At 43.1% G+C, this 27,567-nt stretch overlaps 1 protein-coding gene across 1 annotated transcript in view; it reads left to right on the top strand.

Moving 5' to 3' along the window:
- LOC115135963 (protein phosphatase 1E) overlaps window positions 1-26,351 on the top strand; it is a 95,413-nt gene extending 69,062 nt beyond the window's left edge. Inside the window, exons 2-7 of the mRNA XM_029671227.2 lie at window positions 13,426-13,547; window positions 17,883-18,082; window positions 19,353-19,541; window positions 19,865-20,008; window positions 20,159-20,252; window positions 21,942-26,351. Of these exons, the coding sequence (XP_029527087.2) occupies window positions 13,426-13,547; window positions 17,883-18,082; window positions 19,353-19,541; window positions 19,865-20,008; window positions 20,159-20,252; window positions 21,942-22,858 (1,666 nt within the window). The 3' untranslated portion in view covers window positions 22,859-26,351. The remainder of the gene's footprint in view (window positions 1-13,425; window positions 13,548-17,882; window positions 18,083-19,352; window positions 19,542-19,864; window positions 20,009-20,158; window positions 20,253-21,941) is intronic.
- Window positions 26,352-27,567: the final 1,216 nt, after the last annotated feature.

The following is a 27,567-nucleotide window of genomic DNA, read 5'->3' as shown; positions in this document are numbered from 1 at the left end:
CATGTTAACGGAGGGTTGTACCTGGTGGGTTCCTTGATGATTTGTGTGAGATTGATCATCAGCCTCCATTCCTCAACCCTACACGCCATTGACTGATAAGATTATCTTCCTATCCAGATGAAATCGGGAAATGTGTGTGTCAGATCAACAGTAATGGAGATTTCCAATGTGGATTTCTCATGAAAGAGCAGATCGACTGATTTAATGACTGTGATCTGTAAAAAAAAAAAAATTAAAAAGTCAAGACTTATTTATTCTCTTGAAATTAGAGAATCATTTGAAAGAACTTGGCAGTTGGAGCTAATTTTTTGTCAATTTCATTTCAAAATGACAAAGATGACTAAACAACCTTGATATTTTACCTGTGATTGCAAGTTTTTCAGAAAGAACAATTGCTTGGGCATAACAGTAAAGCAAACCCTGGTTCAATGCATGACTCATGTATCAAGTACTGTACAAGAGTACTTGTACATTGCATTCCTCTCCAAAACACCTCATAGCATTAAAGCAATTTCTCTCCATTTTATTGGTACAGCCTGTAAAAGCTCTCTGTAATATTGTGGCCAAATATAGCAGTTGGTGAAAGTCATTTATGAAGGATCGAAATAAACAACAGCGGATGCAGTTGGAAAACAAACAAATGAACTTTGACCCGTCGCTGTGCCATTTTAAACAAAAGAATGAGAGCATTTCTTCCCAGTGCAGCTTGTCTTCCAGAAAGCCGGCCATCCTATTTGACTGTATAATGAAAGGTGGACTGAGACTATCAGCTTCCCCGACCCCGGCATAGAGCATCACCAGTACTAGCCCAGAGATGTTGTGACCTTACAAACCCTGCTTTCTCTTTCATATGGCAGTATATAAGTATTTGTTTTAGTCTTTGTGTGAGTTTGACTGGAAATTGATAGAGGCAGCTATTTCAGGCTTCTAAAGCTGCAGGTGAAATATCCTCAAAAAAAGTTAGCGAGCTTGGAATGTCTCTCAAGAGCTCAAGATTATGTAACTGTTTTGCCCAAACCAAAGTATATGACACAGAGAATTCTTATTCTACTCAAATCCAATTAGGGCACGATCTTCGACCTACTGTGTGAAGAGCTGATTTGAGCAGTAGTGGTGAGTGGGTAAAATCACCAGCCAAGCCAAGCCAAAAAAAAGCCATATTACAAACTATGAGTTGTGATGATTGCATTGCTTGCTCTATCACCTGGTAGTTCATATGCCTTGACACTGTGATATATAGGCCTAAGGCCGAGTCAGTAAGAAAGCAAAATGACAGAATAAATTCAACCACTCATTTGCATTACAAAACCGGAGAGCAACATCTGTCCGGTGAAGTCCACAAAACATATTGCATATAACGAACAGTTACATGACCTACAGCATAGTCAAGTAAGGTAATGTTTCCAACATTTTCGGACTACTAAACAACTATTGATTTAGAACCATGGAGAGTTACCCCAAGTCGCAAGAAAACAGGAGCTGCCTCCATTATTCCAGCACCATTTCAACTTCAACATGTCAACATAATCTAATAACCTATACTTAGTCTAATACAGTGTCAACAAAAAGATACCAAAAAACATGTTGACACACCATACGCAAATGCCATCCTCCTCTTTTATGTTGCCTACACGGTCTATGACTCTGTCATACAGTACACACTTTTAGCTTTTGTTGACCTAGGCTACCTGCCAAAAATGCTTACTCGCAAGCCTTACTTCCTTTCATGGGAAACAATATGCCAGGCCAGCTAGTTAACGTTAGCATACTACATGTTGAACTTCCATCCTCTCAGGCTAGGGGCACAATGTATGAATTTATGGTTGAATTAGAATTGCCGTTATAATCATTGGTCAGTGCGGATAATTAAGTAAAACCACAAGTCCAAATCCCTATCTCCATCCATGGCTAATTTAGGAAAGGGACAATTTAAGCTAGCTAGCTAGCCACCAGAGGACAACAACACAACAACGAGAAGCAAACGTTTATCTGAAAATGATGTTTGGATTCTGATGTGATTGGTCTGAAGCCAAATCCAAACTAGCATCTCTTGACACTTTTTTTTGGTGCGCCAGGACTATTCACAGCTGAGTTCACTTAGTTTAGCTCAATGCTTATTGGCTATTATTAAATTACATTTTTTATCAAGGGAGGCCAAATGCTCGCTGGCTTCTCTTGCATGCAATGCTACGAACAGCAACAATGTCATACTCTTGCTTTAAGGCAAAGTCAATATAGAATCATAACATTCCACCCCAGTTCACCTGTTCTCCATACTGTAATTATTGTTCAGATTATATGAAAACAGACTATAGGGTATGTCACTGATGTATAAGATGCACCTATGGTTGTGATGCATAGGGATTTTCAACCATAGTCTTTCTTTTAGTGCCAAAATACCAGGATGCAGGGCTCCTCGTCCTTCAATGTCACAACAGCCCAAATAACTGTTCTCTTTGGCCCAACTAGGTCACACTCACCTAAATAGAGCCAGTCTCAGTGCTCAGTTAATCTCAGAGCTGACACGTCTCACCTTTTTTACCCCTTCACTACTCTAGAAGAAAAACAAATATTTAACACATAATGTGAACCACATATACTTGCTATAGTAACAAACAGACATCCATCTAATGATTCAAATGTATCTATAGTATGTCTGAACCAATTTAGGCTTACTATTCACACTTGGCTCCAAAACTAAGAACATCTTTGTTTGTCCATAATGACATGTTGACATATCCTCTAACCCAAACCAGACATGCAGACATGTAAAACCAGTGTGCTCTTGGTTCTTCATTGGCTGATCGTTGGGTGATCTTCTGAAGTGCAGTGTGATAATAAGCACCCTGTCCTAGCAACCTACATGTTACCTGACCAGAGGGACATGCATGAGAGGGAGAACTATTTTGATGTTGTTGGCACGATGAGTCAATATTGAAGGTGGCTGTGCTTTTACTGATTAGTTCTCCTCCGTGTCTTTCTCACTCAAACATCCACAGGCACAGCCACACACAGCCACATACAGCCCACAAGCTCCCTTTCATTGCATCGGTTGGATTTTCAAAGCCAAACAATGAGGGTCTCAACCCCCCAGAAAAAAACATCATTTGAGAGACCCAATCAATGAGTCTGCTTTTACAACTGCCTCCTGTCCAGACAAGTGTGTCACAGCTCTCCCTTCGCTGTGAGTCACGTGAGTCGCGTCTGCCAGGCTGTTTCCCAATCTTTTGCAGAAAAATACTTTGAAAGTATAGGGAGTGTTACTTTTTCCCCGCGACTGGCGATCAGAGTTTGCCCACCAATTTTTTACCACTCCGTCACGGGTAATAGGAAAAGGTTAACCTTCTTGATGGTCTTACTACCACAAGGATATCAATGTATTGTTCCAAAAATAATAGCTATGTGACCTGTCCTATAACCTTTGAGGGAACAATTCCATGTTCTAATCCATGAGTATCTTGAGCAAAGTTAATAGCTGTGGCATCTGAACATAATATTACGGTCCCTCGTGATCTGCTCCCGAGCTTTCAGCAAAGCTTGCTCTGGGCATGTGGTGGCTCTACCATACAATCTACTGCTGAATCCACAATATGACCTTGGTATTAACCCATAACAGTCTAAGCCCTGTCTAAGCAGGGGACAGGGTGGAGGGGTTCTGCTAAACTATATGGAATTGTTTTGAGAAAATCATACCAAGGATCATTTAGCTATTTGATTTAGAATTAGATTTTTTTTTAAATGGAAGTATAAAACATTTTTGTATGATTTAAAAAAAAAAGATTTGGCCTTACTGCTATTAGCTAATACAAATGCATTGAACAACATATTCACTTCATGGATCTACAGATATTCCCCCCAAAAATCAAAAGGAAGTTTCTTCTGAAATGTCTGAGAGATAATAGAAACATCAAGAAACATTTTTTTTTAAAGTATTTAACCCCTTATTTTTGGCACTAAATAGTTTACATACACCTTAGCCAAATACATTTCAACTCAGTTTTTCACAATTCCTGACATTTAATCCTAGTAACAATTCCCTGTTTTAGATCAGTTAGGATTACCACTTTATTTTAAGAATGTGAAATGTCAGAATAATAGTAGAGAATTATTTATTTCAGCTTTTATTTATTTCATCACATTCCCAGTGGGTCAGAAGTTTATATACACTCAATTAGTATTTGGTAGCATTGCCTTTACATTGTTTAACTTGGGTCAAACGTTTCGGGTAGCCTTCTACAAGCTTCCTACAATAAGTTGGGTGAATTTCGGGCCATTCCTCCTGACAGAGCTGGTGTAACTGAGTCAGGTTTGTTGGCCTCCTTGCTCGCACACGCTTTTTCAGTTCTGCCCACAAATGTTCTATAGCATTGTGGTCAGGGCGTTGTGATGGCCACTCCAATACCTTGACTTTGTTGTCCTTAAGCCATTTTGCCACAACTTTGGAAGGTATGTTTTGGGCCATTGTCCATTTGGAAAACCCATTTGCAACCAAGCTTTAACTTCCTGACTGATGTCTTGAGATGTAACTTAAATATAACCTCATCATTTTCCTCCTCATGATGCCATCTATTTTGTGAAGTGCACCAGTCTCTCCTGCAGCAAAGCACCCCCACAACATGATGCTGCCACCACCGTGCTTCACGGTTGGGATGGTGTACTTCGGCTTGCAAGCCTCCCCCTTTTTCCTCCAAGCATAACGATGGTCATTATGGCCAAACAGTTCTATTTTTGTTTCATCAGACCAGAGGACATTTCTCCAAAATGTACGATCTTTGTCCCCATGTGCAGTTGCAAACCGTTGTCTGGATTTTTTAATGCCGGTTTTAGAGCAGTGGTTTCTTCCTTGCTGAGCGGCCTTTCAGGTTATGTCGATATAGGACTCGTTTTTACTGTGGATATAGATACTTTTGTACCTGTTTCCTCCAGCATCTTCACAGGGTCCTTTGCTGTTGTTCTGGGATTGATTAGCACGTTTCGCACCAAAGTACGTTCATCTCTAGGAGACCTTCCTGAGAGGTATGATGGCTGCATGGTCCCATGGTGTTTATACTTGCGTACTATTGTTTGTACAGATGAACGTGGTACCTTCAGGCGTTTCGAAATTGCTCCCAAAGAATGAACCAGACATGTGGAGGTCTCCAATTTCTTTTGATTTTCCCATGATGTCAAACAAAGAGGCACTGCGTTTGAAGGTAGGCCTTGAAATACATCCACAGGTACACCTCCAATTGACTCAAATGATGTCAATTAGCCTATCAGAAGCTTCTAAAGCCATTAAATCATTTTCTGGTATTTTCCAAGCTGTTTAAAGGCACAGTCAACTTAGTGTATGTAAACGTCTGATCCACTGGAATTGTGATTACAGTGAAATAGTCTCTTAACAACTGTTGGAAAAATGACTTGTGTCACGCACAAAGTAGATGTCCTAACCGACTTGCCAAAACTATAGTTTGTTGAAAACAAGTTTTAATGACTCCAACCAAAGTGTATGTAAACTTCCGACAACTGTACATATAAGTAGTCTACATAAACTCAGCAAAAAAATGTCCTCTCACTGTCAACTTCGTTTATTTTCAGGAAACTTAACATGTGTAAATATTTGTACGAACATAAGATTCAACAACTGAGACATAAACTGAACAAGTTCCACAGACATGTGACTAACAGAATTGGAATATGTGTCCCTGAACAAAGGGGGCGGGGGGTCAAAATCAAAAGTAACAGTCAGTATCTGATGTGGCCACCAGCTGCATTAAGTACTGCAGTGCATCTCCTCCTCATGGACTGCACCAGATGTGCCAGTTCTTGCTGTGAGGTGTTACCCCACTCATCCACAAAGGCACCTGCAATTTCTTGGGGGAATGACCCTAGCCCTCACCCTCCGATCCAACAGGTCCCAGAAGTGCTCAATGGGATTGAGACCCGGGCTCTTCGCTGGCCATGGCAGAACACTGACATTCCTGTCTTGCAGGAAATCACACACAGAACGAGCAGTATGGCAGGTGGCATTGTCATGCTGGAGGGTCATGTCAGGATGAGCCTAAATACTTTTTTGCCCCACTACATTTAAAAAAATTAAAACTAGTAGTGCACTCACTCCAGACAGTATCAAGTCAGCTGCCGTGCAGGACTGATTTCTGAGAACCTGTCTACAACTTCATCAGCAAGGTGTCACAAACTGTCGTAAATAAAGCACAAGCTACACAATGTTTATCAGTTCCCAAAATCATTAGCTAGCTAATTTCCATCTCTGTTTTTGTCAATGAAGCTAGATAGTAGCTAGCAGGCACATTGTGCAGGCAGGCGACGCTAGCTAAATCATCTTATCAAGTCAGTAGCAAAGTGTGGCAAAAACTTTCTCACTATCTATTACCGTGTGAGTCTGTCTGGCAGTGTTTCATAGCGAATCATGTTACAAAACAGGTCGTGATGGAACACAAGATGCTCGCAAATGAGTTGTGAATTTTGTAATATTGACAAATGGCAGTTGCAATACAAGTGCGCATCGTCTCAATTCTAATTTTGCCCAAAACAGTGGTAGACCATGATCACTATCAAACACATCAGCAAGTGGTCACTCGATAAAGGGCTTAGGGGCCAAGTGTTCTTTTAACATAACATTGCCGATGTGTTGTCTTGTGTAAACAAGTCTGAGGCGCTGTATTTTGTGGGCAGGTCTGTTCCACTGTCTGTAGGTTCTGCCGTACGATTGGATAGAGCGCATTCAGCACAGCTGTTTCTCTGTGCATGATAATTCTCCCTAGGCGTTATCATCCTGTGTTAGTGGGCAAGTGGGCATGGTTGAAATCAAAACCTAACCCTCAAATATCCAGGGGCTCTATGAACATAACAGCTTCCATAAATCTTGCAATTCGTTGTTTTGGAAGATAATATTAGAAACATTATGCTGTTTACCCTTTGTAGTCAATGTTTACACTCAAATCAGTGTTTCTGCCTAATACTGTATCTTTTCAACCAGATAAGTTGTTTTTTTAGTTCAGCTGCCATTTAAGGAAGAGAGGGGGCCTGACATTATGAGTAAAAATAGCCATTTGCCTTCAAGAGTCTTTATCAAGCATTCAACAGTAGACATTTAGGGAGTGATAGGGAGTGATACTAAAATCAGCCATCCCAATACTTTTAGGGGACCAATATCATTGAGAGAATGAGAGTCCATCCTCAGCCACCCTATTAGAGATGTCTATTCCAAGTACCAGGAACACAATGACTTCCATTTATGTTGTTCCTGAGTCAATAAGCATAGCTCAGTCTCTCCTTTTCATTTACATGCAACACAGTGCTAGTTGCCAGAGCCTTGATAGAGTCCTTCAGCCATGTCACAGGTTCATGCTAGACTGTAAAGTAGCCAAGGTGCTCACTTTGCAACCTTTTCTTTGTGTAAAGATTTCCTACTGCGTAGCTGTAGATATCGGTGAGAATCATATGCCAATAGTGCCCAGGAGGAATTGTAGCAGAGTCCTGTTTATGTGGATCATGGCAGATTGCTTCTCCACCAGTGGAGGCTGGTGGGGTGAGCTGTAGGAGGACATGCCCGTTGTAATGTCTGGAATGGAATCACTGGAATGGAGTCAAACATGTGGTTTCCATATGTTTGATATCGTTCCATCAATTCCATTCCAGCCATTACAATGAGCCTGTCCTCCAATGGCTCCTACCTCCAGCCTCCTCTGTTCTCCACAGAATGTCCTCTTTGAGACTGACTCCGCTGTCATGCGACGATGGATACGCTTTCATTCCGCCATATTTAACAAAACCCCCAGGGGAACCTCCTTGATACGAGGCATCCATAACAATGTCTACTTGTTGTGCTTGCAAGCTCCTTCCACATGGATGGATAGATTCATTAATTACTTAATGGCACTGTGCTAGCAGGGAGACTAACAAATCCACAACACAAAAACAGGCCATAAAACAGACCAAATCTAAACATGTCTACATCTAGTGGTTTTACGTGATGTTGACAGTGTTATGGCCCAAAGTTGATCCCTTGTTGGCCATTTCTCATATCTTGGCCCAGTTCTTCGTATTTACTTTTTTTTTCGTATTTAATTTTTGAGTCCAAGTTCGTCTGATTGAGCTTCTCCCACCCGCCTTTTCCCCAGCCATAGTTGTTTCTAAAATGAAAAGCACACACACACAACCCTGCTGTAGATAACCTGATCAGCTAAGGGAATACAGTGCCCACCAAACCCCCTGTGACACAGGAGGGAAATTAGTAAGGAAAAGAGAAGAACTCAGGTTTGCAAGAAAGAGAGAGAGAACACCCAGAGAGGATTCACTGGGATCCTTATGGACATTATGTTCATTTTCAGCGAGAGACGTCTCTGGGAGACTAGAACAGTGGAGCTACCAGCAGTCTTTTACATTTGATAAATACACTTCAGAGAGAGGTACTAGTTCTCAATCTGAGGTTATGATGAGTCTCTTTCTCTCTCCCACTGTTCCTCCCTCATCCTGTCTCTGTCGTTCTGTCTCTTCCTCCCTCTGTGCAGTAGTGAAGCCGAGCTGAGCCTCCTCTCTCTCAGTATGACGTCAAAGCAAGGCTCCCCGACCCAGATCTTTCACCTCCACAGACAGCAGCTGCAGTAAGCTGCAGTAAAGCCCTCTACGCTACGCTCTGTTTCTCCCAGACTCACAGCTACGCTATGGAAGTCAATACAGATCTAGACCGTGCAAACGGTAACATCGCCCATGATGATAAGGAGTTTCGCTGTAGACTAGCTGGCATGGGGAGAATATAAAAAGCTCCTATAGGGCCTCAATTATAGATATGGAATAAACTGTATAAAGTGCCTTCAGAAAGTATTCATACCCCTTGACGTATTCATTGCTAGACAGCCATTTTCAATTTTCAAAGCGATTTTAGTCAAAACTGTAACTGTCACTCGGGAACATTCAATGTTATCTTGGTAAGTAACTCCAGTATATGGCCTTGTATTTTAGGTCATTGTCCTGCTGAAAGGCAAATTTGTCTCTCAGTCTGTTGGAAAGCAGACTGAACCAGGTTTTCCTCTAGGATTTTGCCTATGGTTAGCGCTCTTATGTTTCTTTTTATCCTAAAACACTCCCTTGCCAATGACAAGCATACCATAACATGATGCAGTCACCACCATGCTTTAAAATATGAAGAGTGGTACTCAGTAATGTGTTGTGTTTTATTTGCCCCAAAAATAATTATTTGTATTCAGGACATAAAGTTTACTTTAGTGCCTTATTGCAAACAGGATGCATGTTTTGGAAAAATATGTATTCTGTACAGGCTTTCTTCTTTTCACTCTGCCATTTATGTTAGTATTGTGGAGTAGCTATATGTTGTTGATCCATCCTCAGTTTTCTCCTTTCTCTGTAACTGTTTTAAAGTCACCATTGGCCTCATGGTGAAATCCCTGAGCGGTCTCCTTCCTTTCTGTTAACTGAGTTAGGAAGGGCATCTGTATCTCTGTAGTGACTGGCTGTATCGATACACCATCCACAGTTTAATGAATAACTTCACCATGCTCAAAGGGATATTCAATGTCTGTTTTTTTGTGTGTTATTTTCATCTACCAATAGGTGCCCTTCTTTGTGCGGCATTGGAAAACCTCCCTGATCTTTGTTGTGGAATATGTGTTTGAAATTCACTGCTCGACTGAGGGACCTTACAGATAAATGTATGTGTGGGGTACAGAGATGAGGTAGTCATTAACAAATCATGTTAAACACTATTATTGCACACAGTTCATGCAACTTTTTATGTAACTTGTTAACCAGATGCAAGAGCGTTTGCTTGATGCAAACACCAGCATAGTTGAAAATATGTAAAGTGGTACTCCGTGATGTGTTGGATATGCCCCAAACGTAACGCTCTGTATTCAGGACAAAAAGTGAATTACTTTGCCACATTTTTTGCAGTATTACTTTAGTGCTTTGTTGCAAACAGGATGCATGTTTTGGAATATGTTTATTCTGTACAGGCTTCCTTCTTTTCACTCTGTCATTTAGGTTTGTTTTGTAAAGTAACTACAAAGTTGTTGATCCATCGTCAGTGTTCTTCTATCACAGCCATTAAACTCTGGAACTGTTTTAGTCACCATTGGCCTCATGGTGAAATCCCTGAGCGGTTTCCTTCCTCTCCGTCAACTCAGTAAGGAAGGATGCCTGTATCTCTAGTGACTCGGTGTATTGATACACCATCCAAAGCCTAATTAATAGCTTCACTATGCTCAAAATATTCAGTGTCTGATTTTTAAAAATCCAACTACCAATCTGTGCCCTTCTTTGCGAGGCATTAGAAAAGCTCCCTGGTCTTTTTGGTTGAATCTGTGCGTGAAATTCACTATTCGACTGAGGGACCTTGTTAAGCAAATGTTTACTCCTCAACTTATTTAGGCTTGCAAAAACAAAGGGGTTGAATACTAATTGGCTCAAGACATTTCAGCTTTTAATTTTGAATTGATTTGTAAACATTTCTAAAAACACATTTCCACTTTGACATTATGGGGTATTGTGTGTAGGTAAGTGACAATCTCAATCCATTTTAAATTCAGGCTGTAACACATCAAAAAGTAGAAAAGGTCAAGGGCTGTGAATACTTTCTGAAGGCACTGTATATAGAAATAACCCAGTAAAGGAGTTGTCAGCCAATAGATGAAAAAAACTGCAAGATGTGAAGCACTAACACATTGTATCTGTTGTCGTCACGATGAGAAGCAATGCACGTAGTTAGGTTTGTAAAATAGAATTCACAGAGATAAATGTGTGAAAAGAGCCTCTCTCTCCTCCTCATCCCCATTCCTTCACACTGATCTGACTTCACTGTGTCCACAAGCAGAGGGGGGACCTTATTGACTGCTGACGAATGTGCCGGAGTCCCTCAGCCAATGAGGGCTACCCACGTCGGCACACGCCCCTCTCAGCAAGGCAGTGGCAGAGTATGTGAGCTAGCGAGAGAGAAAGAGCGAGGAAGAAAGACAGAATTTATATGATTGGAAACGCGGAGGAGGTGGACTAGCAAAGATGGCAGCTTGGGACCAATGAGGCTGTTAGCATCTCTCTCTCGCTGTAGCACTGTCATCCATATAATCGCATATAAGGAGACCATGCCTTACCTATGTCATGTATTTTTTCACACACACCACTTAACCACAGATCCACCCCACATTCTCTTCCTACACACACATACAATACTGTACACTCATACCAACGCACACGCCTCCCACCACACAACCTCAGGCCATCTACCCACTCCCTGTCCTCTCCACATTCAGGTAGAGTAGTATTTTTTTATGAGCAAGTGGGTCCAACTTGAAAGAGGGTTTATTTGAGAGTTAGATTGTTGGTGAATAAAAGGATACCAGAGAGGAATCAAAAATGTGTTCAGTCAAAATAGATGTTGTACTGTGTTCTAAATTGACTCATCTCAGCACTCAACATTAACGCATTGAATTGTAGTGGTTTCAGAATAATCGTGACTCTTTTGGAAAACCACCAGTGGTTAGGAGGCCTTATGTTGATCTCCTACTCGTTTTAGGATGGGTGGGATGACCACACGTGTGTGTGGGTGTCAGGAAAAGCTCTCTGCTTCTCTTGTCCAGCTCTCTACACACACACACACCACCAACTTTAAACCCCAGAGAATATCCTGCCAACTGCTCTCTAGTAACACAGGAGTTACATAAGCACTGATACTAACCTGGCTACCTGTACTAGACCATTAGAGTCGAATTTAGAATACCACAAATCTCCTCTGTAGCTCAGTTGGTAGAGCATGGCTCTTACAATGCTAGGATATTTTTGGGTTTGTAAAAAAAATTGCAGGTGAAATATCCTCAAAAAAAGGTTTGGGCAAAACAGTTACATAATCTTGAGCTCTTGAGAGACATTCCAAGCTCGCTAACATACTTATGTCATGCAATAAAATGCAAATTAATTACTTAAAAATCATACAATGTGATTTTCTGGATTTTTGTTTTAGATTCCGTCTCTCACAGATTAAGTGTACCTATGATAAAAATTACAGACCTCTACATGCTTTGTAAGTCGGAAAACCTGCAAAATCTCCCCACTGTATATTTTCAAAATTCAAGTTGGTTGTTGATCATTGGTTTACAGCAATTCAAGTCTTGCTGAAGATTGTCAAGCAAATTTAAGTCAAACTTTAACTCGGCCAGTGTTTCCTTGGTAAGCAACTCCAGTGTATATTTGGTGTTGTGTTTTAGGTTATTGATCTTCTGAAAGGTGAATTTGTCTCACAGTGTCTGGTGGAAAGCAGACTGAACCAGGTTTTCATATAGGATTTTGTATGTGCTTAGCTTCATTACGTTTATTTTTATTTTTTAAAAACTCCCCAGTCCTTGTTGATGACAAGCATACCCATGATGCAGACACCACCATAGTTGAAAATATGGAAATTGGTACTCGGTCATGTGTTGGATATGCCCAAAACATAACGCTTTGTATTCAGGAAAAAAAATTAATTCCTTTGCCACATTCCTTGCAGTATTACTTTAGTGCTTTGTTGCAAAACGGATGGAAGTTTTGTTCATTCAACTATATGCTTTTTAAGTAGGAAAACCTGCAAAATCGGCAGTGTATCAAATACTTGTTCTCCCCACTGTATTTACGCTCAGTGTGTCGTCTTGATCACTGGTGAAAAATTAATTAATTTTGTAGAATTGTCCATCTCTCTCTCTCTCTCTTTCTGTCGTGGTTAGAGGGAATAGTTCAGAGTGACATTCGTTATAGAATGGATGTTTCGGCGGTTGTCGTTCTTCGCGTTCAATGATACCGAATTCCTAGCTGCAGACTAGTAATTAATATCAAAGACTTGTTCTTATTCTGTCGGTATCGATAGTCTAAGAGTTTAACCACGTGGTATAGTTAAAATTTTCAGCAATGATCTACAACCTTTGTCCTTCTAATGAAGAAAAACATGGTCTGCAACCTTTAGCCATCTCGTAATTGAGGTAAGCTCGGTCTGCCGATCGAAAACCTGAGTGGGGGTTTTATTCGGAAGGGCCAAAAAGGGCTGTCCCAGGATGTCTGACCCTAACTGGGCTCAGGGGCGGTCCTCTGATTTAGTTCAAATCAAAAGGGAATTGTATTTTGTAGTCCAAAATCATATTACACAATTATACAAACAGTATCATACTCACTCATTCATCTTATCTGTGAGGTGGAAGGAATTCCTTTGTTCTCTCTGAAAATGTACTCTCTCTATACTGTGTGTCCATGAGGAGATCCTCAGGAATTTACGACGTCTCTCTGACCACAGCAACCTAGTTGAAGGAGGCAAGGGGGAGGCAGGGAGAGGGGGATGGGGCTTGCTCTACCCAACGTCATGACAACCTTCTTCCCTCTTCCTCTCACGCTTTGATCTCTCTTCCTTCCTGTTATAACGCCTCCATTTCCCTTTTTTTCCTACAGTAACTGCCCCTTCTCCCTGGCGGCTGCCCTGGCACGGTCTACAGCAGACAGTGTTCTGCAGAGTGACCTCTCCATCTACCACATCCAGAAGACTGTTGAGGATGGAGTAGACCCTTTCCCCCGTGAGTCCCCTGTCAGCCCACGCCTGACATGCAAAATCAGGTCATGTACTGACCTAGCTAGGCTACTGTATGGACAGAGTTACTTGTTATACAATATATTAGCTGAAATTCAAAGCCTTTGTCAGTTTAGGTGTTGTTTCAGTCAACACCATGGACAAATGAGAAAAATCACCATTTGTATACTCATCTAATACTTAGCATTCAAACAGTTGCACTTCCTGACTCACTTTTTTCATACCACAGTTTGATGCCATCCACTGTCACTTATAATTCCCTTTACTTTGTTAGTGACAAAATAAAGCACTCTGTGGAGCGAACAAGCCAGAGCAGAGGTTTTTAGAAGAGAAGGAAACAGCAGTCTAAATAACCCTGCAACACTCCTTTAAGATCTCTGTGTTTTTGCCAGGGAGAGAGAGAAAAAGGCAGGAAGAGAATGCAGGGGAAATATTATATATAGTTGAAGTCGGAAGTTTACATACACCTTAGCCAAATAAATTTAAACTCAGTTTTTCACAATTCCTGACATTTAATCCTAGTAAAAATTCCCTGTTTTAGGTCAGTTAGGATCAACACTTTATTTTAAGAATGTGAATTCAAAATAAATCACTGACAGTGTCACCAGAAAAGCAGCCCCATACCATCACACCACCTCCTCCATGCTTCACGGTGGGAACCACACATGGGGAGATCATCCGTTCACCTACTCTGCATCTCACAAAGACACAGGGGCTGCAACCAAAAATCTCAAATTTGGACTCATCAGACCAAAGGACAGATTTCCACCGGTCTAATGTCCATTCCTCATGTTTTTTGGCCCAAGCAAGTCTCTTCTTATTATTGGTGTCCTTTAGTAGTGGTTCCTTTGCAGTAATTCAACCACGAAGGACTGATTCACACAGTCTCCTATGAACAGTTGATGTTGAGATGTATCTGTTACTTGAACTAAGTGAAGCATTATTTGGGCTGCAATCTGAGGTGCTGTTAACTCTAATGAACGTATCCTCTGTAGCAGAGCTAACTCTGCGTCATCCTTTCCTGTAGCGGTCCTCTTGAGAGCCAGTTTCATCATAGCGCTTTATGTTTTTTGAGATTGCACTTGAAGAAACTTTTGAAGTTCTTTAAATTTTCCAGATTGACTGACCTTCATGTCTTAAAGTAATGATGGACTGTCGTTTCTCTTTGCTTATTTGAGCTGTTCTTTCCATAATATGGACTTGGTCTTTTACCAAATAGGGCTATCTTCTGTATACCACCCCTACCTTTTCACAACACAACTGATTGTCTCAAACAATTTAAGATGGAAATAAAATCCAGAAATTAACTTTAACAAGGCACACCTGTTAATTTAAATGCATTCCAGGTGACTACCTCATGAAGCTGGTTGAGAAAATGCAAAGAGTGTGCAAAGCTGTCATCAAGGAAAGGGGTGGCTACTTTGAATAATATAAAATATATTTTGATTTGTTTAACACTTTTTTGGTTACTACATGGTTCCATGTGTTATTTCATAGTTTTGATGTCTTCACTTTTATTCTACAATGTAGAAAATAGTACAAATAAATAAAAACCCTTGAATAGGTGTGTCCAAACTTTTGACTGGTACTGTATAAACTCAGCAAATAAAGAAACTTCCCTTTTTCAGGACCCTGTCTTCCAAAGATAATTAGGAAGAATTCAAATAACTTCACAGATCTTCATTGTAAAGGGTTTCCCATGCTTGTTCAATTAACCATAAACAATTAATGAACATGCACCTGTGGAATGGTCATTAAGATACTAACAGCTTACAGATGGTAGGCAATTAAGGTCACAGTGATGACAACTTAGGACACTAAAGAGACTTTTCTACTGACTCTGGAAAAACCCCAAAGAAAGATGCCTAGGGTCCCGGCTCATCTGCATGAACGTGCCTTAGGGATGCTGCAAGGAGGCATGAGAACTGCATATTTGGCCAGGGCAATAAATTGCAATGTCCGTACTGTGAGACACCTAAGACAGCGCTACAGGGAGACAGGACAGACAGCTGATCGTCCTCGCAGTGGCAGACCACGTGTAACAACACCTGCACAGGATCGTTACATCCGAACATCACACCTGATGGACAGGTACAGGATGGCAACAACAACTGCCCGAGTTACACCAGGAACACACAATCCCTACATCAGTGCTCAGACTGTCCGCAATAGGCTGAGAGAGGCTGGACTGAGGGCTTGTAGGCCTGTTGTAAGGCAGGTCGTCACCAGACATCACCGGCAACAATGTTGCCTATGGGCACAAACCCACAGTTGCTGGACCAGACAGGACTGGCAAAAAGTGCTCTTCACTAACGAGTCGCGATTTTGTCTCACCAGGGGTGATTGTCGGATTTGGGTTTATCGTTGAAGGAATGAGCGTTACACAGAGGCCTGTACTCTGGAGCGGGATCGATTTGGAGGTGGAGGGTCCGTCATGGTCTGGGGTGGTGTGTCACAGCATCATCAGACTGAGCTTGTTGTCATTGCAGGCAATCTCATCGCTGTGCATTACAGGGAAGGCATCCTCCTCCCTCATGCAGGCTGATCCTGACATGACCCTCCAGCATGACAATGATACCAGCCATACTGCTCGTTCTGTGCGTGATTTCCTGCAAGACAGGAATGTCAGTGATCTGCCATGGCCAGCGAAGAGCCCAGATCTCAATTCCATTGAGCACGTCTGGGACCAGTTGGATCGGAGGGTGAGGGCTAGGGTCATTCCCCCCAGAAATGTCCAGGAACTTGCAGGTGCCTTGGTGGAAGAGTGGGGTAACATCGCACAGCAAGAACTGGCAAATCTGGTGCAGTCCATGAGGAAGAGATGCACTTAATGTACTTAATACAGCTGGTGGCCACACCAGATACTGTTACTTTTGATTTTGACACCCCCCTTTGTTCAGGGACACATTATTCAATTTATGTTTGTCACATGTCTGTGGAACTTGTTCAATGTATGTCTCAGTTGTTGAATCTTGTTATGTTCATACAAATATTTACACATGTTACGTTTGCTGAAAATAAATGCAGTTGACAGTGAGAGGACGTTTCTATTTTTGCTGAGTTTATATATGTACTTTATTTACACTGAGTGTACAAAACATTAAGAACACCTTCGTAATATTGAGTTGCACCCCCTTTTGCTCTCAGAACAGCCTCAATTCGTCAGGGCATGGATTCTTCATGGTGTCAAAAGCATTCCATATTGACTCCATTGCTTCCCACAGTTGTGTCAAGTTGGCTGGATATCCTTTGGGTGGTGGACCATTCTTGATACACACGGGAAACTGTTTAGTGTGAAAAAGTCAGAAGCATTACATTTAACAATATAATCATAGTGTTACTCCTCACAGGCAAACAAAAGACAGGGGTTAGCCAAGGGAGAGAGACATGAGAGGTTAGGCGTGCAGACAATCGGTGACCTATTCCCATTAAATCTGGTAGGAGTGCAGTCTGCAGCACACAGACGGAGACGGTGTGGAGGAGAAAATGTCAGCCGTCCCCTCCGGGAGACCCAGCCGGCGAGATCACTTCATCATGACATCCTCTTTTTCCCTCCTTCCTCCATCTCTCTGTCCGTTTCCCCAGCCCCCAACCCATTTGCCAGATGGCCTCTCTTGCCCACTTGTCCTTAATTCCACTGGAACCATCTTCTCTCTTCCACTGAGCTGTTTCCCCTTGTATTCCCTGTGTAAGGCCCAATGTTAGCTTGCATGAGTGGCTTTGGGTTGGTTCAAGTGTGACAGATCTCAAGTATAGAAAACAGGGGTTCCCTGACTAATGGGTCATTTGGGTGTGTGTGTGTGTGTGTGTGTGTGTGTGTGTGTGTGTGTGTGTGTGTGTGTGTGTGTGTGTGTGTGTGTGTGATTGTAAATGAGAATTTGTTCTTAACTGACTTGCCTAGTTAAATAAAAACATGCGTGTATATTATTCGGCACATTCTTTTCATGTGACTATATGCATCTGTATGCCATTCTTTTCACCAGTGCACTAATGCATCCATGTATAGTGTGTAGTGTATGGTGTGTAGTGGCGGCAGGGTAGCCTAGTGGTTAGAGCGTTGGACTAGTAACCGGAAGGTTGCAAGTTCAAACCCCTGAGCTGACAAGGTACAAATCTGTCGTTCTGCCCCTGAACAGGCAGTTAACCTGCTGTTCCTAGGCCGTCATTGAAAATAAGAATTTGTTCTTAACTGACTTGCCTGGTTAAATAAAGGTAAAATAAATAAAAATAGTGTATGGTGTGTAGTGTACTGTATGTGTGTGAGCCTGTGGTCTGATCACATGCCATTTGTGTGTTTGTTTATGCGTGTGTCGTCTTTTAGAGATTGAGTCGGTGGCATTTGCCAGGCTCATTTTCAACAAACTGTGTGAAACATGCTGCCTGTGGCTGAAAGACTTCCCTTACCGCCGCCGCCCTCAGCCCTACTACGAGACTTCCATCCACGCCATCAAAAACATGCGCCGCAAGATGGAGGACAAACATATCGTCATCCCCGATTTCAACACTCTCTTCAACATACAGGTAAGCATGAACAGAGTAGTCATAGGTCTAGGATCAGTTCAACATAGAGGTAAGCATGAACATAGTAGTCATTAACCACAGGTCTAGGATCAGTTCAACATAGAGGTAAGCATGAACATAGTAGTCATTAACCACAGATCTAGGATCAGTTCACTCTACCATGGTTAATGAGGATAGAAGATTCTAACCACAGACACAACACACAACACACACACACACACACACACACACACACACACACACACACACACACACACACACACACACACACACACACACACACACACACACACACACACACACACACACACACACACACACACACACACACACACACACACACACACACACACACACACACACACACACACACACACACACACACACACACACACACACACACACACACACACACACACACACACACACACACACACACACACACACACACACACACACACACACACACACACACACACACACACACACACACACACACACACACACACACACACACACACACACACACACACACACACACACACACACACACACACACACACACACACACACACACAGAGACACACACACACACACACCCCAGGCTGATAATGGCATGTTATCTGAGCCACACAGAGTCATTCAGATATGTCATTGAAATCCTATCCTTATTGGTTTGCCAGTCATTCCAAATGATTATGGATAATTCCCTCACATCCCTTCTGAACCAACCAATGACCAATAAGACATCCCAGACAGGCAGACACACCAGCTCAAAGATCCTCATATAATGAGATAATTATTCTGTCGGATCAAATGTTTATCCATTCTATTAAGCGTGCTAGTGGTGGGTAAGCCGGCTAATTGGCATTAAACCCCAGTTAATTAAAGCAGATGGATGAGTGGAGACACAAACCGGTTATATTTGGATTTGCATATTCGCGACGAGGCACTACACATGCCATTCATGGAAAACGCACAACGTCATGAGAGTGACACACAACTATGCTGTATACCCAACGGTAATTTAAATTTACTATGACCAGTTAAGTTTGTTTATGGAACCTTGTTGTAAAGATGATTGAGATAGGACAGATGAATGCTTTGCATTGCTTCATACTCTGATGTTTACAAAGCATGAGAGTCACTATACATGAATCACCATCATGTTATAACAAGTGATGACTCCAATGAAGGGAAGAAATATTAAAGCTATATGACATTGCAGGCCATACTGTTTTAACCTTTGACCTTACACTGTGTATTTCAGGACCAGGAGGAGCAGGCCTTCTTCGCCGTGTTCGATGGCCACGGGGGCGTGGACGCTGCCATCTATGCCGCCAACCACCTCCACGTCAACATGGTGCACCAGGAGTGCTTCAGCCAGGATCCAGGGGAGGCCCTTTGTCGCGCCTTCAGAGTCACCGACGAACGCTTCATCCGGAAAGCTAAGATGGAGGTAAGGGCTCAAACAATGGCCACATTAATCTTGAAGGTTTCATTTCAATACTACTGGTATTGTAGAACTGCAGAGAGGCAAGGTTAGTTCAAATGTCTGAGCATTTGTTATTACTGTTCAGAATTTGCTTCTAATAGATGTAACATTTCTGTGAATCATAGTAAACAGTTATTACTGTACACTCATGTATTTATGTCTAAATGTGTGTGTGTGTGTGTGTGTGTGTGTGTGTGTGTGTGTGTGTGTGTGTGTGTGTGTGTGTGTGTGTGTGTGTGTGTGTGTGTGTGTGTGTGTGTGTGTGTGTGTGTGTGTGTGTGTGACAGAATCTGCGCTGCGGCACCACGGGGGTGGTGACCTTCCTGAGGGGGCGGACCCTGTACGTGGCCTGGCTGGGGGACTCTCAGGTCATGCTAGTCAAGAAGGGCCAGGCCGTGGAACTGATGAAGCCTCATAAGCCTGACAGAGAGGTAATGCACACAGACACACACGCAAAACACACTCACTTAATTACTGTTCACTTCACACACAGGCGCTAACATCACTTAAGCAGAGATGTCTGTCACATATACAAGCACATACCGTTATACATAATACCATCTTTCTCTCTCCCACTACAGGATGAGAAGAAGCGTATTGAAGCTCTGGGAGGCTGTGTCATCTGGTTCGGCACATGGAGGGTTAATGGCAGCCTGTCTGTATCCAGAGCCATAGGTACACCAACAATCACCCTCTGCCTTATACAATTACCATATATAGTACAATATACAGACTGCAGCTGCTGTACCATGTCTGTTGCTGAGTCCCCCCTGGACCTCCTCTGGTTGGAGGGTGTGTGTGTGTTACCTTGGTCACCGCCAGCGTGAATGAGAAGAGTGTTGATAAAATTGAGAGGTCAGCAAGGGGTCGGAGTATGTCGTGTAGGTGTGTCCTGCAGAGAGTGCGTATGTGTGCCTGCATACTTAGCAGGAGGCCCATAATCAGTCTAAACTATTTGGGTGATTATGCGAGCGCCAGAGCAGAGAGGTCATGACAGAGTCTAATGGGCCACAGCCAAGGGCCAGCTGACACAGTGCTGAGTGGGAGACAAATAGCAACCCAGAGGTGGGGGGTGGGGGTTGCCTGTACCTATATGCATACACGAGTGTACGTAACCAGTCTGATTTCCCAGCAGGTATTTAAATCTTAATGGAATAATCTCACAGCTCCAATACTACAACATCACTGGCATCAACATAGGAATTGACTGTAAAGACTGCCTTAGAATCCATCCTGTACCTATTCACATACACAACAGGGTTGGGGTCATTTCAAATTGAAGTCATTCTATTCAGGAAGGGATTTTTATTTTTAAATAGCTTAGATGCACTTTTTTCAATTATTGATTTGGAATTTCAGTTAACTGACCTTTTTTTTTTTTTACCCCTTTTTCATGGTATCCAATTAGATAGTTACAGCCGTGTGTCCTCCGAAACACAACCCAACCAAGCCGCACTACTTCTTGACACAATGCCCACTTAACCCGGCAGCCAACCGCACCAATGTGTTAAAGGAAAACACCATACAACTGGCGACCGTGTCAGCGTGCACTGCACCCTGCCTGCCACAGGAGTCGTTAGTGTGCAATAGGACAAGGACATCCCTGCCGGCCAAACCCTCCCCTAACCCAGACGACGCTGGGCCAATTGTTCGCCGCCCCATGGGTCTCCCGGTCGCGGTCGGCTGCGATAGAGCTTGGACTCGAACCCAGAATCTCTAGTGGCACAGCTAACACTGCGATGCAGTGTCTTACATCACTGCACCAATCGGGAGACCACTGACCTCAATTCTAATTGACCTCAAGCACTGATTCACAAAGCAACTTGAGGCTAGCTTCTAGTCTTATTTCCCGGTAGCTATTTTAGTGGTGGCTAGTGAGGAAGCCCTACTGTGACCTTCTGTTCCCAAATCCTAAAGCTTCCCTAATCTGATATCAAAACAACCACTTCCTCGACAGGAAATACTGTAGCTGCTACATTAGAACTGTTTCCTACTGCATGCAGGAGAGGAGAGAGGACAGATATTGCTACACTGATATTCATTTACATGTTTATATAAATACATTAGTCACATAAGGCTGAACAGAAAGCAAAGGCGGCAAGCAGCAGATATTATATAATTATTTATTAAATTAAAATGTATTATTTGTTTTTCTCCACCTTGATTTCAAAACAGATGCATAGCATGGTGGACATGACAGAAACAGCAGCACGGAATATCAAATTATATTGCTTTCAGCTCTTTGGGGTGTTTATGCCCAGGTTGCTGTTCAGCACTTTGACAAATGTTTCAATGATAACATTTTTTACAATATATGATTTGCTTCCCTCGTTTCTTATCTCTCTTTCTCTTGGTGATTGACAGGCGACAATGAGCACAAGCCCTACATCTCTGGCGATGCCGACCACCACATAGTCACATTGGACGGCACGGAGGACTACCTGATCTTGGCCTGCGACGGCTTCTACGACACAGTCAGTCCTGATGAGGCGGTGCGTGTGGTCAGCGACCACCTGACGGAGAACAGTGGCGACAGCACCATGGTGGCCCACAAGCTGGTGGCCTCGGCCCGCGATGCTGGCTCCAGCGACAACATCTCCGTCATTGTGGTCTTCCTTAGAGACCTCCGCGCGCCCCCCCCGGGAGAGGAGGAGGGGGCAGGGGAGGAAATCGAGGATGAGGAGGTAGAGGAGGAAGGGCAAGGGGAGATGGCATGCCAGGACGGGGGCACCGCGGACGTTGGGGGGAAGAGTCACTGTTTCCTGCAGCAGTGCTCGGCTCCAGCCGACCTGGGCTATGAAGACCGCATGGACTCATTGACGGACAGAACCAGCCTAGGCCTGCTGGGGCCCACGCTGGGAGAGGAGGGTCCGATCAGGCTCCCCCTTGCCAGCTCACACCCGTCCCCGTCCTTAGGCCTCACCCAGAACCTCATGCCTGCTGAGGGCCATGGCGCGGCCTGGTTGCCCTGTCTAGAAGAGGGGCTAAAGGGCTCCAGGCACAAGCCCCGGCCTAAACTCCGAGTCCCCACCTGCCAGGATCCCAGCTCAGATGGACAATGGCCCCTGGCGGCCGCCCTGTTTGGCTACACGGGGAGGCACACCCGGAGGATGGATTGCGTGAGCCCCAGATGGGGGTGGTGGTCCCGGGATTGGGGCCGAGCGACCAGGGAGCTCCCCGGCCTGCTGCACTCCACCCGTAGTGTGCCCTACCCCCAGCGCTGCCCTGAGAGAAGGCCTGGGGTGGCCCTCCCCCACCTACCCAACGGCAGCAGAGTCTGATGATGTGACATAATCTCCACTAGCTCCTCTCTCTCCTGCCCCTTCCTTTATCTGACTACAGTCATTAATTCATTCATCCATCCATCATAAACTCCCCATCCAGGACACTGGCACCACCCCGTCCGTCCGTCCGTTCATCTCTACAAGCACCTACCCCTCCCCATAGCCACACAGCCCCATTCAGGAGGCCGGACATAACAATTTACTGCTCCTGGCCCATATTGCAAACACATACTGTACTGTACTCAGATTCATAATGGAATACACATTATCCACTCACTCCATCTCCATAAATGGGAATAGTTAATACAGGATTATAAGATTAGTGGTCACTTACCTGAATAAATCCAACATGTATAGACCGATATGTATTCCAGATGGGGTTACAATAGAGGATAATGGCATCTAAAAGGGGGATATTATTAAGAAATGATATTCTATTTATAATGTTGGGGATGACATCATGCAAGAGCAGACATTAATCAGTCCGTGCTATGCCTGTCAAATTGACGGTTACATAAAACTAAACACAAGATGTGTTCTCATTGACGAGAAGTCTTTCCCAACAGGTTGGGTGTGAGTAAGTTCCCTATCAGGCATTGCAAGACTTACTGGGCCAGAATAGTTAAGACAAAGCAGCAGAACATATGCCTTCAATATCTGTCACTTAAGACCATTTCCTGAAAAAGAAAAATGGATGTGAATTTTGAGCCTCAGTCGACAAAGTCCCTTCTAAGCTTCCCATTACAATGCGGACCCATGTGTGTCATATCACTTACATGGGCTACTTAACCAATGACTATGCTGCTTTACAATTTCACTAACAACAATAGAGCATAAGCATGATCAATGTCAAAGTCTTCATCTCTGATTTGACAAATATAGTAAATTAATCTTAATCTCATTATCCTTTCAAATGTAAATGGTATTTTTTCTGAAACTCCGTAGTTTCAGCAGGTAGCCTAGTGGTTAGAGCATTGGACTAGTAACCAGAAGTGTTGCTAGAATGAATCTCTGAGCTGACAAGGTAAACATCTGTTCTGCCCCTGAACAAGGCAGTTAACCCACTGTTCCTAGGCCGTCATTGTAAATAATAATGTGTTCTTAACTGACTTGCCTAGTTAAATAAAAGTTTATAAAAATAAAATAGTAAATGCTATCTAGCAATGACTAGGTTCTATAAAATGTGCCTCCACTCTCCCGGCCCAGGCAACCACCATTCAATATTTATCAAAGAAGGTTCATTCTCGCTGTTGGAAAAACCCATCTTTATACCCTTAAGAAAACAGGAATTGTTTGTGCCATTCCTGACATTTTCAACTTTTACTAACACATTGTGCCATTTCCATACTTTTGTTTAAAAACCTCACCGCTCCCGCTCCAGTCTCATTGAGTTCCCAGGGGCAGGAGACAAGGGCACAGGAAACAAGTGACCAAACCACCTCAGTGACCCACAGTCACACGGAGAAACACCCCCAGCCAGTCAGTCAGTTCCCAATCACTGTCATTGCTTACTGCTCCTCTGAAACAACTAGTCGTCGGTCGCCTGCTGGCCTACCCACTGAAAAGCATGGTGGTCATTTACAGAAGACCATTTGGACAGTCACCATTAAGCATCTCCAGAGAGCAGAATGTATTCCAGTTGTAGAATGTACATGGAGCCCTCCCGGGACCTTCATAGATGGCCCAATAGGACTGAGACAGTAGTGGTGTTCTGGACTTGTGCGACGCTCCCTGTGTGGATGTAAGAAAATCATTTCTGGATGCAGTACACCTGGAAGACAATATTCTGGAGGTGTTTTGTTGATCGTGGAAGAGGAAATAATCTATAATTGATCAGCTTACCACCGTATCCTCACAAATCTGAGCATTCTATCCTGGTGTTCCACTCTGAAGGAGCAGGATGTGAATAAGCGCACTGCCTTTCGGGTTAAAAGATGCCCATGCTTCTGCATCTTTCTCTTTGTGTAACCAACACCTGCATTTCGACTCTCGGAACAGCGGACAACACTAATTGCCATTTTCTGACCAATTATGAAAGACAACCATAAAGTTGAATATATAAAGGTAGTTATCAAATGCCCCGAGTCTCCCCTACCTCAGCCCCACCCCCAGCCCCACTCACATCACCTGCTTTTTTGGAGCTTTCTGCTTCTTTTTGAGAGCAAAAAAAAGTGCACATCTTTCCCATCCTAAACATTCCTCACACGGGGCACCAATTGCTTATTGAAATAGTAGTACATTCATATTATGTACATGTAAGTATGAATGTGTTCAGGCGTGTGGATACGTGTTGAGAGTATGCATGTGGTCTGTCTTATACGTCTGCTATATAAAATCACCAATATTCTGTGTTGATATCAAGCTTCACAGCCCCCAGCAATGTACTGTACTGTTCATGTGACACCTTTGGAAGGAGAGTCGTATACGTTAGCAGTGCTTGAGTGACAAGGGAACATGGGAATTTAAATGCTCCTCAAGGACCATCCACTGAAATGTCAAAATGGTCACCCCCTCACAGTCTTTGATAGCTTCAGTCGTTTGTAAGACGCTGAACCTTAACCAAGCCATAAACATAAAATTGAACTCTATAGTTCTTCAGCTAAACTTGCTGGCTCGCTTAACCCACAGTTCTTCTCTTTCTCACCCACTGCTGCAGTACAAAGGACCCCCCCATGCCAGTATGACACTTTCCCTGATGATAGTAAAAGACCACACAGTTCAGGTCTCTTCCGCTCTCTCCCCTTCCCTTTCCTATGTCACTCAGTTGCTCTCATGACTCTGCACTGTGTCCACAAAACGCTTTGTTCCTGTAAGCAATAATGAATCTTTATGAGTCGCGCGTGGAAAGGCTCTCTCAGAGGGTTTGTCTTCACTGAGAAAGGCAGAGCTAGAGCCAGATCAAACTAACAGCCACCCTCCTAAACTCTAACCAGTGCTCACATTGACATGAGCACACACCACTTTACTTCTGCTCAATGGTAGTATGGGACACAATCTATGATGTACCCCTTGGACAGTTGTCGCTGTACACTAATATGTTTGGTGGCTAAATTTAATTAGTCCCAATGAGAAACACAACAAAGGGCTCTATTCAATCTGTATAACTGAAATGTTACAGATCGCACAATAGAAATGTAAAGGTCATTTCCGATTGAGCCGACAAATGCATTGTTTACTGTGAATGCAGTTTCCACTAACATGGGAACATTGCCTTTAAATTTCAATAACGCTGTAACGCAATACCTCTGTGATATGGATTGAATCCAGCCCAGTGTCTCTAAGCTTGGCCAGCCTCCTCTCACAGGGCAGTTCAAACTCTGTACACCAGGCATCCCTGAAGACAAACCCATGACCAGCTGTTCCCCAACCTGCAGGTTAAGTAAACCAGTAAAAAGTTTCAGTATCTGTATTTTCTGTGTTCTTCTCGTAATATAAACATGTGTGTGTATCTGAACTGGTGACTAGTATAATGTATAAAGATTAAACCAAGTATTTTGTCTGATGAGTTTTATTTGACCTCTTGTACAACCAGATGGACTATAATTAGGCCTATGGAATTCTCCCAAACGTGTGTGTGTGTAAACCCTCAGCTGTGTGCTGTACTCTTGTCGAGACTCCAGTGGCTCCACTTAGAGAGCCAGGAGACTTAATTAGTGTCCTTAGCCTCCACCTGTCAAGCTTAGACCCTAGCGATAGAACAGCCATATTTAATTAACTACCAAGATTATTTTTAATCAAGGCCTCCAACTGTCCTGTGGTGATATGCGCGTATGCCCATGTATGTACACGATGGCTAGTGTTCACAGTTTAGGTAATTGCCAGCACCCTGTAAAGTGTGTCAAGCATTCTTAAGATCGGGATGGCAAGCTACAGCATTTTAATAAAATATACTGGAAAACGAAGAGGGCACTTCCTTGTTAACATCCAAGCAGAGAAACTGAAAAATGGCAATGTTTTTATTTCACCCTCCAGGTGGAATGAATGGTGTGCAGTCAGATGTCCATTTATCTTTTCTCTGGCATTAAACATTCATCATCATTATTTGTGTACCTTTTTTTTTTTTTAAAGCATTCTACGTCAAGAACACTTCACAAATTACAACAGAATTTCAGAAACAGCTTTTCAGACTTACTAAGTACAACGTTTGTGCTCCACATAGCACATGGTATGGTATACTATTTACAGATGGAAATGCAGGGATATACCTGCTGGCTCAAACATTTGACATTATGTAGCAGCACCACAGCTGAGCTTTTGCTCATGGCCTTTCTTGCTGCAGCATTTAAGGCACACATACAAATAATGAGGAGAGTAAATCCCTGCTCTTGTTCATCAGCTTGAGGACACACACACACACACACACAAAACTTAATTACTATGACCGCCACCATATCTGGAGCAGTTTAGCGTCTGACATAACAGAGGAGTGAGCGTTAATATCCACCAGGTTTCACAGAAGATTGCGTGTTCCAAATGTAATCGAGATTCACCCCCACAGGAAAAGCCATGGCTTTAATCTATGTCACACTAGTGATCGATTAAGGGACATTCAGGGCATCAGACCAAATAGACCCATTTTCTCATTTAGGGGAGTGCTTTCTGGGAGCCTGCAAATAAGGGTGGAAGATGTAGTGTTGTGAGAGGGACATTAATTGAAGGCTGAAATAGGGACTTACTCTAATGGAGTCTGGCATTACACAAAACAC

This window comes from Oncorhynchus nerka, linkage group LG10, assembly GCF_034236695.1.
Source record: "Oncorhynchus nerka isolate Pitt River linkage group LG10, Oner_Uvic_2.0, whole genome shotgun sequence".
Lineage (NCBI taxonomy): Eukaryota > Metazoa > Chordata > Actinopteri > Salmoniformes > Salmonidae > Oncorhynchus > Oncorhynchus nerka.
This window is presented reverse-complemented; position numbering and strand designations above follow the sequence as displayed.